Source organism: Hemicordylus capensis, chromosome 16 (genome assembly GCF_027244095.1).
Source record: "Hemicordylus capensis ecotype Gifberg chromosome 16, rHemCap1.1.pri, whole genome shotgun sequence".
Taxonomy (NCBI): domain Eukaryota; kingdom Metazoa; phylum Chordata; class Lepidosauria; order Squamata; family Cordylidae; genus Hemicordylus; species Hemicordylus capensis.
Window position 1 is genome coordinate 16,637,105 of NC_069672.1, and position 13,526 is coordinate 16,650,630.

A 13,526-nucleotide genomic window follows, 5' to 3' on the forward strand; every position below is an offset into this window, starting at 1 on the left:
TGGGATTTCTCACCACGGGGTGAGTTTTTTGTCATGGGTTTTTAGACAGAGAGAGAGAGAGAACACGTTTTGGTTTCACTCCTTGGCATCTCCAGTTTAAAAACAAGAGACCTTGGGTAGCAGAGATGGAGAAGGACCTCTAAGATGGGGACAGAGGACGCTGCCTTCTCCAGAGTCAGACCAGGGGTCCAGCCAGCTCAGGATGGTCTACACTGACTGGCAGCAGCTCTCCAAGGTTTCCGGCAGGCCTCTTTCCCAGCCCTACCTGGAGACGCTGCCAGGGAGGGAAACTGAGGCCTTCTGCCTGCAAAGCAGAGCCTTGACCAACGAATTATGGCCCTATCCTCAATCGCTCAAATGAAGCCAGGAAATTGACTAAGAAAAAGCCTGCTTGTTTTATTGATAATTTGCTGTATGTGCCCTGTTTGCGGACAGCTGCATAAACAGTCACATAAGAACAGCCAAACAAAATGGAATGAAAGCAGACAGAGGCGGCGTGCGACCCCAAACAATTTGTTGTCAACCCTCCCTAATGGGTGTGAGATGTGAAACGTTGGAAAGAATTGCTTGTGGCAAGAGACACAAGAGACGCAAGAGCCTTCCGCCGCGTCAGACCCTTGGTCCACCTCGCTCTATATTGTGTGCACTGGCTGGCAGCAGCTCTCCAAAGTTTTGGGCAACGAGGGGCCTTTCCCAGCCCTGCCTGGTGATGCTGCCGCCAGGGATGGAACCTGGGGCCTTCTGCATGCAAAGCCGGTGCTCTGCGACAGAGTCATGGATGCCCCTGATGAACATTTGCAGCTGCATTCTGAGTCCGGCGCTTGGTCCATCTAGCTCAGGATGGTCTGCTCTGACTGGCAGCGGCTTCTCCCAGGTTGCAGGCAGGAGTCTTTCCTAGCCCTACCTGGAGATGCTGCCACCAGGGATTGAACCTGGGGCCTTCTGCATGCCAAGCCTCAGAACGATGACCCCAGCAGAGGCTGTAGACCCTGCAGCATCTCCTGACGCCCTCCCACCTTCCTTGCAGTCCATGGAGGATGTGGAAGGGGAGGCCGCGGAGGCACACATGGCCGAGCGCTTTGGGACCCGGGCCCTGGTGGTGATGAACCCTCCGCCGCTGGGAGAGCAGCCCCACGGCACGGTAAGCCCCGGAGGAGGAGGGCAGGAGAAGTCTGTCTGTGTCTGTGTGCCTTGTCAGCACAAGCAGGAGGTCCAAAGTCTGGCTGCGGATGGCTCAGCCTGGCCCCGTTTGTGGAGCTGGCGGGGTGGGGGGAGCAAAGCCCACCGCCTTGGGGGGGCCGTTGGAGCAAAGGTGCCCCACTGTGCTGACCCACTGCTGCTCCCCCACGGGAAGGCAAGCTTGAGGCAGGCAGAAGCAGGACCCTCTCTCTCTCCTCTGGAGGGCCCCATCTGGTGACGCTGGGCCCCCCCACCTTCCTTCCCCCCCCCAGAAACACACGGCCTCCTTGGCCGTCCTCCGCCGCTTCCCCTTCTCCTCGTCCCTGCAGAGAATGTGCGTCATCGCGAAGCCCCCGGGCAGGGGCCCTTCGGAGGCGTACATGAAGGGGTCTCCGGAGATGGTGGCCAGCCTCTGCAAGAAGGACTCGGGTAAACCCCTCCGGCAGGGCGGTGCTTCTGTGCTTGAAGGGTGGCGCGTCCTTTACAGGCCCCCCGGGCTCACGGGGGCTGCCCCATTCCCACCCCCACAGCAGCTCTGGATACGGCCTGGCTCACACAACCGCTCAAATCGAGGTTTGAAGTTGGTGGCTGATGTCGGTGTGGTTTTGTAAAGGTGAAAATCTTGGGAGTCATCTCTGGGCACAGACCAATGTTGGTCATCTTGGTGTGGGTTCACACAATCGCGCTAATGTTGGTTGCCAATTTTGAACCTAGATTCACATGGTTGTGTGAACCAGGCCTGTGGGACTTATATGTAATCGCCATTGACAGGTTCCTCCTCCTCCTCCTCCTCCTCCTCCTCCTCCAATTTGGATTTGTCTAATCCCTTTTAATGCCAACTCAGAGCCATCACCACATCTTGTGGCAGCAGGTTCCATTGGCTAATTCCGCATTGCCAAAAAGAGGTCCTTCCTTTTGCTAGTCTCCTGAGCATCAGTTTCATTGGGTCACCCCCTAAATTCTAGCTGCAGAAGGGGAGAGAGAGAAATCTCCTCTCTCTACTTGCTCTGCACCAGAATGCATCCATGTCCGTGGCCCGGCTCTGATGGGGAATGAAGAAGGATCCCCGGGTTCTTGGTCAGGGGCTCCTCCCTGCACTCCCCATCTCCTCCTCCAGCTTCCCTAACACATCCTGCTGTTTCTAAATTGTCTTGTCTCTCCGTCGCAGTCCCTGCAGATTTCTCCCAGATGCTGCACCATTATGCCAGCGACGGGTTCCGCATCCTGGGGCTGGCCCACAAATGCCTTCCTGCTGTCGGGACCTTCGAAGAAGCCCAGGCGGAGACGAGGTGCCTCCCTCTCCCTCTGTCCTCTGCATCCCTGGCCTCTTCCGGCCTTCTCTGCCCCCAGCAACCCCGCTGATCGCCATCTCTCCTTGGGCCGACAGGGACTCGGTGGAGAGTGGGATGGTCTTCCTTGGGTTCCTGGTGATGAAGAACGTCCTCAAGCCCGAAACCGCTCCGGTGATCCATTTGCTGCGGAACGCAGAGATTCGGACCGTCATGGTGACAGGTAGCAAGCGGCCGAGGACCCCCACTCTGAAACTGTAGGGCTCTTCTCCGGACCCTCAACAGGGTCACAGGAGAGCCCAGGAGTTTGCAGAGATCGAGGTGGGAGGAGGGGAGAGGAGGGGGCTGTGTGGGAGCCGAGAGGCGGGGAGGGCAGCTTTCCGTCTGCGCGCGATAAAATGCGGGCGACAGGATGTGGCTTGGAATATAGGGAGCTGCCTTCTCCCGAGTCAGACCCTTGGTCCTTCTTGCTCAGGATTGTCTACCCAGACCGGCAGCGGCTCTCTCAGCCTTTTCTTGGAGATGCTGCCAGGCAGGGAGGGAACTGGGGACCTTCTGCATTCAGATGCTCTTCCCAGAGCGGCCCCACCCACTAAGGAGACTGTCTTCCAGTGCTCACACATTTAGTCTCCCATTCAAGTGCAAAGCAGAGTGGACCCTGCTTAGCAAAAAGGGCCATTCCTGCTTGCTGCCACCAGACCAGCTCTCCTTGGCTTGGCCGCTTCTGCCCTCCCCGGCTCCTGCCTCCCACAAGATCACTCTCTCCTCCTCCTCCTGCTGGGAGCATGGCCGGCTCCTACCCTGGCTGGGTATCTGCCTTGTGTTTCTTTTTAGACGGTGAGCCCTTTGGGGACAGGGAGCCATCTTATTAATCTGTTATTGCTTTCCCTATGTAAAGCGCTTTGGGGACTTTTGTCAAAAAGCGGCATATGAATATTCATTTGTCTGTTTGAGATTCTGCCAGGAATTGAACTCGGGGCCTTTGGCAGGCAAATCGGGGGCTGTCCCCACGGAGTGATGCCGTTTGCTTCTGGCCTTCTGTAGAGTCTGGACGTTGGTCTGGCCACGCTTGTTGACTAGGGGTGGCTGGTTCAGCGGGCTGCGTTTCTCCCCTTCCTGCTTTAGGAGACAACATGCTGACGGCCGTGAACGTGGCCAAGAGCTGCCGGATGGTGGAAGCGAAGGAGCGCGTGGTCTTCGTGAACGCTGCTCCGCCCAGCCACACCAAGCCGGCAGCCCTCAAATTCACCCCCTACCATCAGTCCACGGGGCAGCTAGAGGTAAGTTCCCCTGCTGCAAAAAGATCCCGTTGGGATCGGGTGTGGTTGTGCACTCCCATTTTCCTTGCTTGAGGTAAAAGGGTTGTGGGCACCCAAGCGAGGCATCAGGAGGTGGGTCTTGGAATTGTCGTAAAATCGAGGGAGGAATGGGTTGTATTCTGGTGCCTCTGAATGGAGCAAGAACACCCTTGGTCAATGGATCAAGAGAATCCCTAGGTCAATGGGAAGAGAACTGGTCTTGTGGGAGCAAGCAAGAACTGTCCTCTTTGCTAAGCAGGGCCTGCTCTGGTTTGCATTTGGATGGGAGGCTACATGTAGGATATTCCCCTTGGGGATGGAGCCGCTCTGGGAAGATCATCTGCCTGCTTGCATGCAGAAGGTTCCCAGTTCCCTCCCTGGCAGCATCTCCAACTAGGGCTGAGAGAGACTCCTGCCTGCAACGTCGGAGAAGCCGCTGCCAGTCTGGGTAGTCAGCACTGAGCTAGATGGACCAAGGGTTTGACTTGGGATATGGCAGCTTCCCATGTTCCTATCCCCACAAGCTGCTGCTTCAAAACTTGAGAATCTTCAAAGCTTGAGAATTTGCCCCACGTTGACTGAGCCAAAGACAGTGTGGGCCAGAAATCGGCGGGGAGGGTGTGTGTCAGGGGATTTGATCTTATGCTACCCCGCCCTCACAAATAAAAATTATAGGAATATAGAAAGCTGCATATACTGAGTCAGACCATTGGTCCCTCTTGCTCAGTATTGTCTACACAGACTGGCAGCGGCTTCTCCAAGGTTGCAGGCAGGAGTCTCTCTCCCAGCCCTCTCTTGGAGACGCTGCCAGGGAGGGAACTGGGAACCTTCTGCTTTTCCCAGAGCAGCTCCATCCCCTAAGTGGGGGAATATCTTCCAGTGCTCACGCTTCTTTATTTCTATTATTTATTTAACATATTTTTATACCGCCCAAAACTTCCATCTCTGGGTGGTTTACAACAAAATAAAAACAGAAAGTAAAACATTAGTTAAAACAAAAACAAAGAGTTTAAAACATTACAACAATTAAAAAAAAATTAAAACAATATTTTAAAACTGCATTAAAACCATATTAATGAAAAGCCTTCTAGTCTCCCCTTCAAATGCAACCCGGGCGGGCCCTGCTTAGCTAAGGGGACAAATCGTGCTGGCTACCACGAGCCCAGCGGTCGTTGCCTAAATGGATGTGGGTGGCTGAATATTGTCTGCTTGGTTTTGCAGGGGGCCTACCAGGAGGAGCGCTCCTTCCTGGAACAGCATCCGTGCCACCTGGCTCTGAACGGGAAATCCTTCGCTGTGGTCTGCGAGCATTTCCCGAACCACCTGCCAAAGGTAACCCCAGAGGCCAGGCCGGGCCGCCTGGATGGAATCCACCCCATGGCAGGTTCCCGGCAGTCTGTTCCCCCTGCCCTTTATCCCAGACCCACAGGCTTCCTTCCCACTACTGCTGTCGCCTGTTTTTAAGAGACGCTGAAAGAGGAGCATTTCCCCCACATCTGAACAATGACACGTGCACACACAAAAAAGTGTCTTTTTTTCCTCTTCTTGTTGTGCATTTCAACACCTGTTGCTTTGCTTTGGTTTGTGGGGCTGGCTGCTTTGTATAAAACCACTCAGGATTATAGAGTGAATTAAAGATTACTGCCTTGGGGGTCTTTGCTCGGGGCAGAGTGTCTGTTTTTCATGCAGAAGGTCACGGGTTTAATCCTTGGCAGCATCTCCAAGTAGGCCTGGGAGAAACCCTAACCCTGCCTGAAACCCTGGAGAGCCGCTGCCAGTCAGAGTAGACCATCCTGAGCTTGCTGGACCAAGGGTCTGACTCAGTATGAGGCAGCTTCCTATGTTCCGTGCCAAATGCCATTTAAGCCATATTTAACTTGTTAAATGAAAAGTTCGGTTCAGCATTATTTGTCCAAGCGCCTCACAACTTAGGGTTCTCACCTTCTCCTAAGAACTGAATTGTTTCTCTTGCGTTGCGTCGTGCTGGGAAATCATGCCTGGTGCATTTGGTGCTTCTGGTTCTCTGGTTCGGGCCATTCTTGACACAAATCTCTTCATTTTCTGCAGATTTTGGTCCGGGCGACAATTTTTGCCCGGATGTTGCCCGATCAGAAAACCCTCCTGGTTCGCAGCTTTCAGGGTCTGGGGTAAGTGTGTGTGTGTGTGTGTGTGTGTGTGTGTGTGTGTGTGTGTGTGTGTGTGTGTGTTGTGCTTCTTCTCCCACTTTGTGGAGAGGGGGGACGAGAGCTAAGAAAGTGGCGAGTGGACTAGCCGTTTGTTTGTGAATGTGTGGAAAGAAGCAGCTGCAAGCTAAACCACCGTAGGACCCAGGAATGTGGAACAGCCTTTTTTTTTTCTTTTTTGTACTGTTTTCCCGCAAGAAATGTTTCCGTTTCTGAAAATACATTGCTTTATAAAGTTAATCAGTAACACATGAGACTTCAGCCAAAAATGCATAGCAGCATCAAATCATGGAGTGGGAGGGATGGAGGTCATCTAGCCAGACCCCCTTTTCAGTTCAGAAATCCAGAGTTAGACCATCTCCAGCAGATGGCTGGATAGCTGAAGACCTCTAGCAAGGCAGGGCCAACCACGCCCTAAGTCACAGGTTCTGTGGTCCCACTACTCCCACCATTAACAAGCTTCTCCTAATGTCCAACCAAAATCTACTCTCAAACTTGAAGGGGTGGGGGTCAGAGGCCTTGCCCCCCAATTCCTGTTGCTCAGGGGGTTCCTGTTCAGGGGTTCCTGTTGCTGACTCTTCCAGAATATTAACAATTTCTGCGTTTGGCAACCAGTATGAAGGAGAGGAGGATGAAGGCAAGAATGTGTGGGACTACTGGCTACTGTGTTTTCGTTGCAGCTACTGTGTGGGGATGTGTGGGGACGGTGCCAATGACTGTGGGGCCCTGAAGGCGGCTGATGTGGGGATCTCGCTGTCCGAAGCGGAAGCCTCAGTAGCGTCGCCGTTCACCTCCAGGATCCCCAACATCGAGTGCGTGCCCGTCGTTATTCGGTAAGTCTGGGGACTTGTGGCAGTGAGCCATAATACATTTTAAATCTCGATAGAAGTACAATAAAACAGCAACAATGCAGCACGAAACCAACCACAACAGGCACATAAAAGCCAGTGATTAAAAGGCATAAAGGCAGCAGAGAACCAATCGTATCATAAAACGGAATTTGCCCCGATAATTTGACTGTCTGGGGAAGAGCAGACATCATGACTGCCAAGTTCGGAGCTTTTGGTGCTGCTCCTTGAATGTGGTTTAGAGTTTTGCTCATCTCCTTGAGACAGAAGAGCTCACGGTACTGGCCTGTTCTTTGTTTGTTAGAAAATCAACATGTTTTGTCAATATGGATTCCCTTCTCTCGTTCTCGGCACCTCCAGTTTCTATGGGCGAGTAAGTGTCAGAAAGAGCAGAGTTCTTTGTCCCCTGGTGGAATCAAATTTGCAGAAATATTCTGCATTATTCAAAGTAGAAAGGACTCTGGGTGTGTCCTCTTGGTTGTCTGCAAAATAATTGTCTGCAAAATAAAATAATAAAAATAAGTATTTAAACACACACGCACACACACACACCCTTTGCATGCGAATTGAGAAATGCGATCAGACACAGATTATAAACCGTTTTCCAAACTTAAATACTATCTTCTTCATTTTTAAAAAAACTATTGTTATCGCTCACCAATAGTCTGTATATATGTATATGTATATGTATATATATATATATGAATCCTCCTCCACCCCCTGGCCAAAGTCTCAATGTTCAAGATAATATTTCACCTCCCTATTTATAATATTTCCCCCCTCATATAATCTAAAAAGTCAGATTTAAAAACATATCTGAAAAGACACTGCAGTAATGACAGTTCCAGTAGATATGAAATCAGCCTGCTCTGAGCTTTACGGCCTCTCCAACAAACAGCATGGGCTGCTGGGCTGAGTGTTTTGCAGTCTTGGTCACATTGCAGCCTCCCTGCGAGGTAGGTCAGTTCTCTTCCCATTTGATGGGTGGGGAACGGAGGCTGTTAATGGCCCTGCTGTGGTTCAGTGGCCAAGGCAGGACTGGAGCCGGCTTTCCTCCCAGGAGCTCTGCAGCCCCCGTTTCCCCCAGATGTGTGATGTTTCTTTCCGGTGCTCTTTAGGGAAGGCAGAGGCAGCTTGGTGACCGCTTTCGGAGTCTTCAAGTACATGGCTCTCTACAGCCTCATCCAGTTTGTCTCTGTGCTTCTCCTCTACACGGTAAGACTTGTGTCCTCAAAGCAGCTTCTCTGGGTCTTCTTTCCAGGGTGGAATGCAAGCCTCTTGTAAAGCTGCTTTAAGAATCGAGTGGCAGTGGGTTCCACAAGCTGGCACATGGCATGAAGCTTTCCCAGGTCTGCCTAGAATTCACTGCCGTTTTAGTATCTAAGGGGTAGCATTTTAAGAACGCAAGAAGAGCCCTAGTAGGCCGGCATGAAGGTCTGTTTAACCCAGCATCCTGTTTCCAGCAGAGAACAACCCAATGCTTCTGTATTCTCACAGTACCCCCCAGTATTAGTTCTCAAGATCAGGTATTTGGGGGTAGACTACTCCTGAACATGAAGCTCTATCCCCCCCCTTCAAAGAGAGCAAGTCACCTCTTCCTCCCTTCACGGCTCTGTCCCCCTTTGCTACCACATCTAGATAAACACCAACCTGGGCGATATGCAGTTCCTTTTCTTCGACCTGATCGTTACATCCACAGTGACCGTGTTGATGGGCCGGACGGCCCCGGCGAAAGAGCTGAGCCCGGCACGCCCGCAAGGGGCGCTGATCAACGTGGCCGTCTTGGGCAGCCTCCTCCTCCAGACGGGGCTCCTGATTACCATCCAGGTCATCAGTTTCTTCATCCTTGCCTACCAGCCATGGTGAGTGAGTGGCCGGCAGAGTTGGTGAAGGCAACGTGAAAAGTGGTGGCAAAGTTTCAGGCTGGTATTTCTCACGTCCATGGAGGTTTGCCAGCCAGCCTCCCCTTCTCCCCCCCCCCATCTTGTGGCGGTGAGTTCCATGAGTTCCAAATGATGCAGCCTGGATAATTTCATAAACCTCTCTGAACACACAAACACACACGCCCTTTGTCACCTTTCCCCAAACTAAAAATCCCCAGACCCTTTCCTTGTGGGGAAGGTTCTCCAACACCTGAACTTTTGGGTAAGGAACACAGGAAGAATACAGGTTACATAGCAATCTGCCTTGATTGGTTGATCGATCGATTTATATACTGCTTTTCATTAAAATAATCTCAAAGCGGTTTACAATACAATTAAAACAGATTATCATTAAAATACAAAAGTACAGATATTATACATATAAACATTATATCTCTATTAAAAAATTTAATAACCCATTATAAAGAATAATACATAAAACACAAAGCAGCAGCCACATTTATACTTTTTTCGGATGCTAGCTGAGTCAGGCTCTTGGTCCATCTAGCTCAGGATTGTCTACACTGACTGGCAGCAGCTCTCCGGGTTTTCAGGCGGGAGTCTCTCAGGCCTGCCTAGAGATGCTGCCGCCAGGGATTGAACCAGGGACCTTCTCCACGCAAAACAGACTCCCCACCGCTGAGCTACGCCCCCTTTTTCCTATACCTTTCCGAGATTTCCTTTTTGCAAAAGGGTCCCAACACACAGGAGCCTAAACCTGGTTGAACAGGAATGTATAAAGGAGTTATGATCCCATCCACTTGGTTTCCAGTCTCCGTTGTTGACGGATCTCGGGACAAGCATAATGCCAGCCGTCTCTTCCCTTCCAGGTACATCCCGCTCAATGGAACCGTCACGGCTCCTGAGAATCTCCCAAACTATGAAAACACGGTTGTATTCTGCATCTCAGGGTTCCAGTATCTCATCCTGGCCATCGTCATGTCGAAGGGCTACCCCTTCCGGAAGCCCCTCTACACAAATGGTAAGACCTTCCCTGTACTGCAGCGGATCAGCCCCTCTATACAAATCAGATAGACGGCAGTAAGAATATCCGTTCCATACGAATATCCGTTCCTGTTCCATACGAATATCCCTTCCATATGAATATCCGTTCCATACGAATATCCGTTCCATACGAATATCTGTTCCATACGAATATCTGTTCCATACGAATATCCGTTCCTGTTCCATACGAATATCTGTTCCATACGAATATCTGTTCCATACGATACGAATATCTGTTCCATACGAATATCCCTTCCATACGAATATCTGTTCCATACGAATATCCGTTCCATACGAATATCTGTTCCATACGATACGAATATCAGTTCCATACGAATATCCGTTCCATAATCTGTTCCATATGAATATCTGTTCCATACGAATATCCGTTCTATACGAATCAGCGGATCGGCCCCTCTGTACAAATGGTAAGACCCTCCCTGTACTGCAGTGTTTGCACTGACACTCTTGTGCAAGAATCCCATGGAGGTGTATTTAAGAACATGAGAACAGCCCTTCTGGATCGGGCCCAAGGCCCATCTAGTCCAGCATCCTGTTTCACACAGGAAAAGGGGAAAAGGAGAACCAACTGGAACAGCGGCTTCTCGACCCCCCCCCCCGCGCCCCCCCCCCCCGCAACTCTGCTTCTTCTGTGTCCTGGAAGCAAAGCTTGCCCAGGAACAGCAACTAACCCTAACCCTAACCCTAAGCCGCGATCTTAGTGACGCAGGAGTGAAATGCCACCTGGGAAACGCCATGGTTGGGTGGCACAGAGTTTTCGACTTGACTTGTTGGTTTGACTCTGCTACGGAGTTGTTAGAAATGCCTCTCTCGCTTTCTCTTTTTACTCCGCCCCAGTGTTCTTCTTAATCGCCCTAATTGTTCTTTTCGGCCTGATGATCTGGTTAACCCTTTCCCCGCTGCCCTTCATGGCATCGTGGATGCAGCTGAAAGCCATCGGTGACTTGAACTTCAAGCTGCTCCTGTTGGGGATGGCCACACTCCACTTCTTCACAGCCTTCGTTTTGGAGGTACGTGGGCCGGGGGTGGGGGCCACACGACAGAAGAAGGGTGTTTGGTGGTTGGTAGGAACAGAGCAGAGTAAATCGTAACGGAAGCACTGCTTTTCTTGAAAAGGATTCGGCAAATTTATAGCGGAGGAAAGGCCGATAGAGAGAAGTTTATTCCCCTCTCATGAAACCAGAATACAGGGTCACCCAGTGCAGAAGATTCAGGACAAGTGATTCAGGTCAGACCAAAGAGAGCCCTGCTTTGTGCTAGGAATCATTCACTTACGAAACTCACAGCCACTGGATGGGTTTGATGGACATTAGCTTAGGTGACTTTAGAGGGGGATTAGACAAATTCATGTAGGTCTGCTGATGGCTCTTGGACACAGTGGTGAAACCTCCAGATCCAGAGGCAGTCTACCTCCGAATACCAGTTGCTGGGCCGCAACAGCAGAGGTGGGGGTGTTGCTCTCAGGTCTGGTTGCCTTGGGCTGACCTCTCTCCTTCCCCTTTCAGACGGGCATAGATCGCGGCCTGCTGAACTGCTTGCAGAAGCTCTGCCGCAAGAAGGTCTCCAAGAAGGAGTTCAAGGAGGTGGAGAAAGAACTCAGCCGGCAGCAGGCGCCCTGGCCGCCGCTTGATGAGCCACTCTTCGCCACTGCCAAGATCTCCATCGCGACCAGATGACGCTGGCCTGCCCCCAGTGCCAATGGCTGGGAAGGCTCCGGGTGGACTCCAAAGACTTGTGCCTCTCCCCTCCCAGGACCTTTTAATTTATTTCTGTCGGTAGCAACACTGTCCCTTGTTGATCCTCCATCCCAGTTGGCAATAAGAGCTGTGAACCTCTTCAACCCTGCACTCACATCTGGTGGGGAGCTGTTCCAGTGGTCCCTCTTCCCCCTGAAGAAGAGACACTTCTGAAGGTCGCTCGGGTTGTCCTCGCCGCCCCCAGCCTTCTCCACCCTGAGCCAAGCTGCTGCCAAATTCCCCTTCCATTCCCCCAGCCAGAGAAGATCGGCTGTACTGGAAGGCGGCTTGACCTGGCTCCGGTGTGCCCTGGGCCAGAGATCTGCAGGCGAAGCTTCTGCAGCTGCTGCAGGAAGGCCTGAGGTATTCACGACGCCACTAGTGTATGCCAGTCAGTGCTACACCCCTCAGCCCCGCTGGGCTTTGTTTTGGAGTACAGAACCCCACCTGGGTTCTGGATTCCTTTCCGGAGGCCTCAGCAGTACTCCAGAACCAATATTCAGATCTGCCGAACGGCTTCCAGCGTGGAGCCGAGCTGATCTGCCCATCCCACGTGGAGCAGTGTGGGCGTGGCGTGGGGCCCCCTTGCACCCCGTCCTCTGCCTTTGCCCCATGGCATAGTTTTATTTAGTGTGGCTGCTAAGAGACAGCTGGCGTGGGGCCTTACGGGAGCAGGGGGGTTCCTTTTGTGACTTCTGTTTGCCCTGCCAGGAGAGAGGGCGCCTTTTGCACTCGCCTCCCAAGGACTGCGTGGCCCGCGGGTAGAGCCGCTGGGTTGGATGGAGGACTGAGCCCCCTGTGTCTCTTGCGTCGTTGCAGAGAGAGGAGAATTTGGGCCTGTGCACCTTCTCCCAGGACTGGAGAAGCAGGGCCAGCTGAGACCCTCGCCAGGGGCCAACCTGTATCCAATCCAGAAAACCTTCCCGGGGGGGGGAGCAGAGAGCGTCCCTTTGCATCTGCCAACTCTTTTGCGAATCTGCCCGTGTGCCGTCGACTCTGAGCCGGGATGGCTCTGGAGAGCAGCCGTGGTGCGGTTCCCAGGCAGGCAGATGGCTTTTCACTGGAAAATGTACCTGAAAGGCTCTACTCACCCAGCTCCATCCCTGTGGGCTGGGGACGGCTGTAACCGGTCGCGATCCGTATCACCCTGCAAGGAGATCTGCTTCATCCAGGGGTTGTGTGTGTGTGTGTGTGTGTGTGTGTGTTTGTGTGTTTGTGTTTTTAGGAGGACTATATATATATATTTCCCCCCCAAAGGGCATTCTGTGAAAGGATGTGTGTGACTAGGAAGAGATGATGTCCGGTCTGTCTTTGTGTGTTTGTGGGCGAGGTTTACAATAAAAGAGATATTTTCTTGAAACAGGGTGGTGGGTTGCTCTCATTCCGAAGAGCCCAGGCGAGTCTGTTGTGTGTCCTGTTCCCAGCAAAGCCCAGTCAGGTGCCCTCCCTGGGAAGCCCACCAGGAGGGCCGCAGGCCCCCCAGCAAGGTAGACTGTTCCTGATCATGGGAGTGCCATCAGCTGCCTCCCCTTGCTGGAACTTTTCTAATCCTTTCGGAAAGTAATCACCAGCTGTGGCTATACCTCAGGAGTCCCATAAGTTGGTTATTGGGTACAGCACCTTCCATCCTGGGCATCTCAAATGAGAGGACTGGCTCATTACTCTAAAGGAATTTCAGGCTTCCCTTCTAGTGATGGGCCTCTAAAGAAGGAATTCCCCCCACCTGCTGTTCAGGCATGACTGTGCTGGACCAGCTTTGTTCCCAGGGCAAAACTCTGGGCTCTGTGCACAAAGTGAGCCTCTGAGCACGAGGCGAGTGCATTCTTTGCCCCAACGGCTGTGGAACCACGCTTCGCTATCGAAAGCCTCCTAGCCGCTGCTGAAGGTATCCCTGAGAGTTTGCCAGAGCTTGGACAAGGCCCAGTTTTGCATTTGGGAAGGGATCTTCTCTCCTCTCTCCTCTCTCTCTCTAACAGCGCCCTGGAGAGCACCAATTCCCTACCAGGTGCTCTTGTGCCGTGAGAACATCCACAAATTAAATGACA

The 13,526-nt window shown here is 52.2% G+C and overlaps 1 protein-coding gene across 4 annotated transcripts in view; it reads left to right on the plus strand.

Moving 5' to 3' along the window:
* ATP13A2 (ATPase cation transporting 13A2) overlaps window positions 1-12,832 on the plus strand; it is a 28,604-nt gene extending 15,772 nt beyond the window's left edge. For 3 of the 4 annotated variants that reach the window (XM_053281568.1, XM_053281567.1, XM_053281569.1), the window contains exons 17-29: window positions 1,028-1,141; window positions 1,452-1,608; window positions 2,348-2,468; window positions 2,567-2,691; window positions 3,594-3,748; window positions 4,988-5,098; window positions 5,834-5,913; window positions 6,630-6,782; window positions 7,916-8,012; window positions 8,436-8,659; window positions 9,550-9,701; window positions 10,583-10,755; window positions 11,251-12,832. In XM_053281568.1, coding sequence (XP_053137543.1) covers window positions 1,028-1,141; window positions 1,452-1,608; window positions 2,348-2,468; window positions 2,567-2,691; window positions 3,594-3,748; window positions 4,988-5,098; window positions 5,834-5,913; window positions 6,630-6,782; window positions 7,916-8,012; window positions 8,436-8,659; window positions 9,550-9,701; window positions 10,583-10,755; window positions 11,251-11,421 — 1,833 coding nt within the window. In that variant the 3' untranslated portion in view covers window positions 11,422-12,832. Of the gene's footprint in view, window positions 1-1,027; window positions 1,142-1,451; window positions 1,609-2,347; window positions 2,469-2,566; window positions 2,692-3,593; window positions 3,749-4,987; window positions 5,099-5,833; window positions 5,914-6,629; window positions 6,783-7,915; window positions 8,013-8,435; window positions 8,660-9,549; window positions 9,702-10,582; window positions 10,756-10,861; window positions 10,974-11,250 lie in introns of all 4 variants that reach the window. The other variant, XR_008312683.1, reaches the window with a different exon arrangement.
* The last annotated feature ends 694 nt before the right edge of the window (window positions 12,833-13,526 follow it).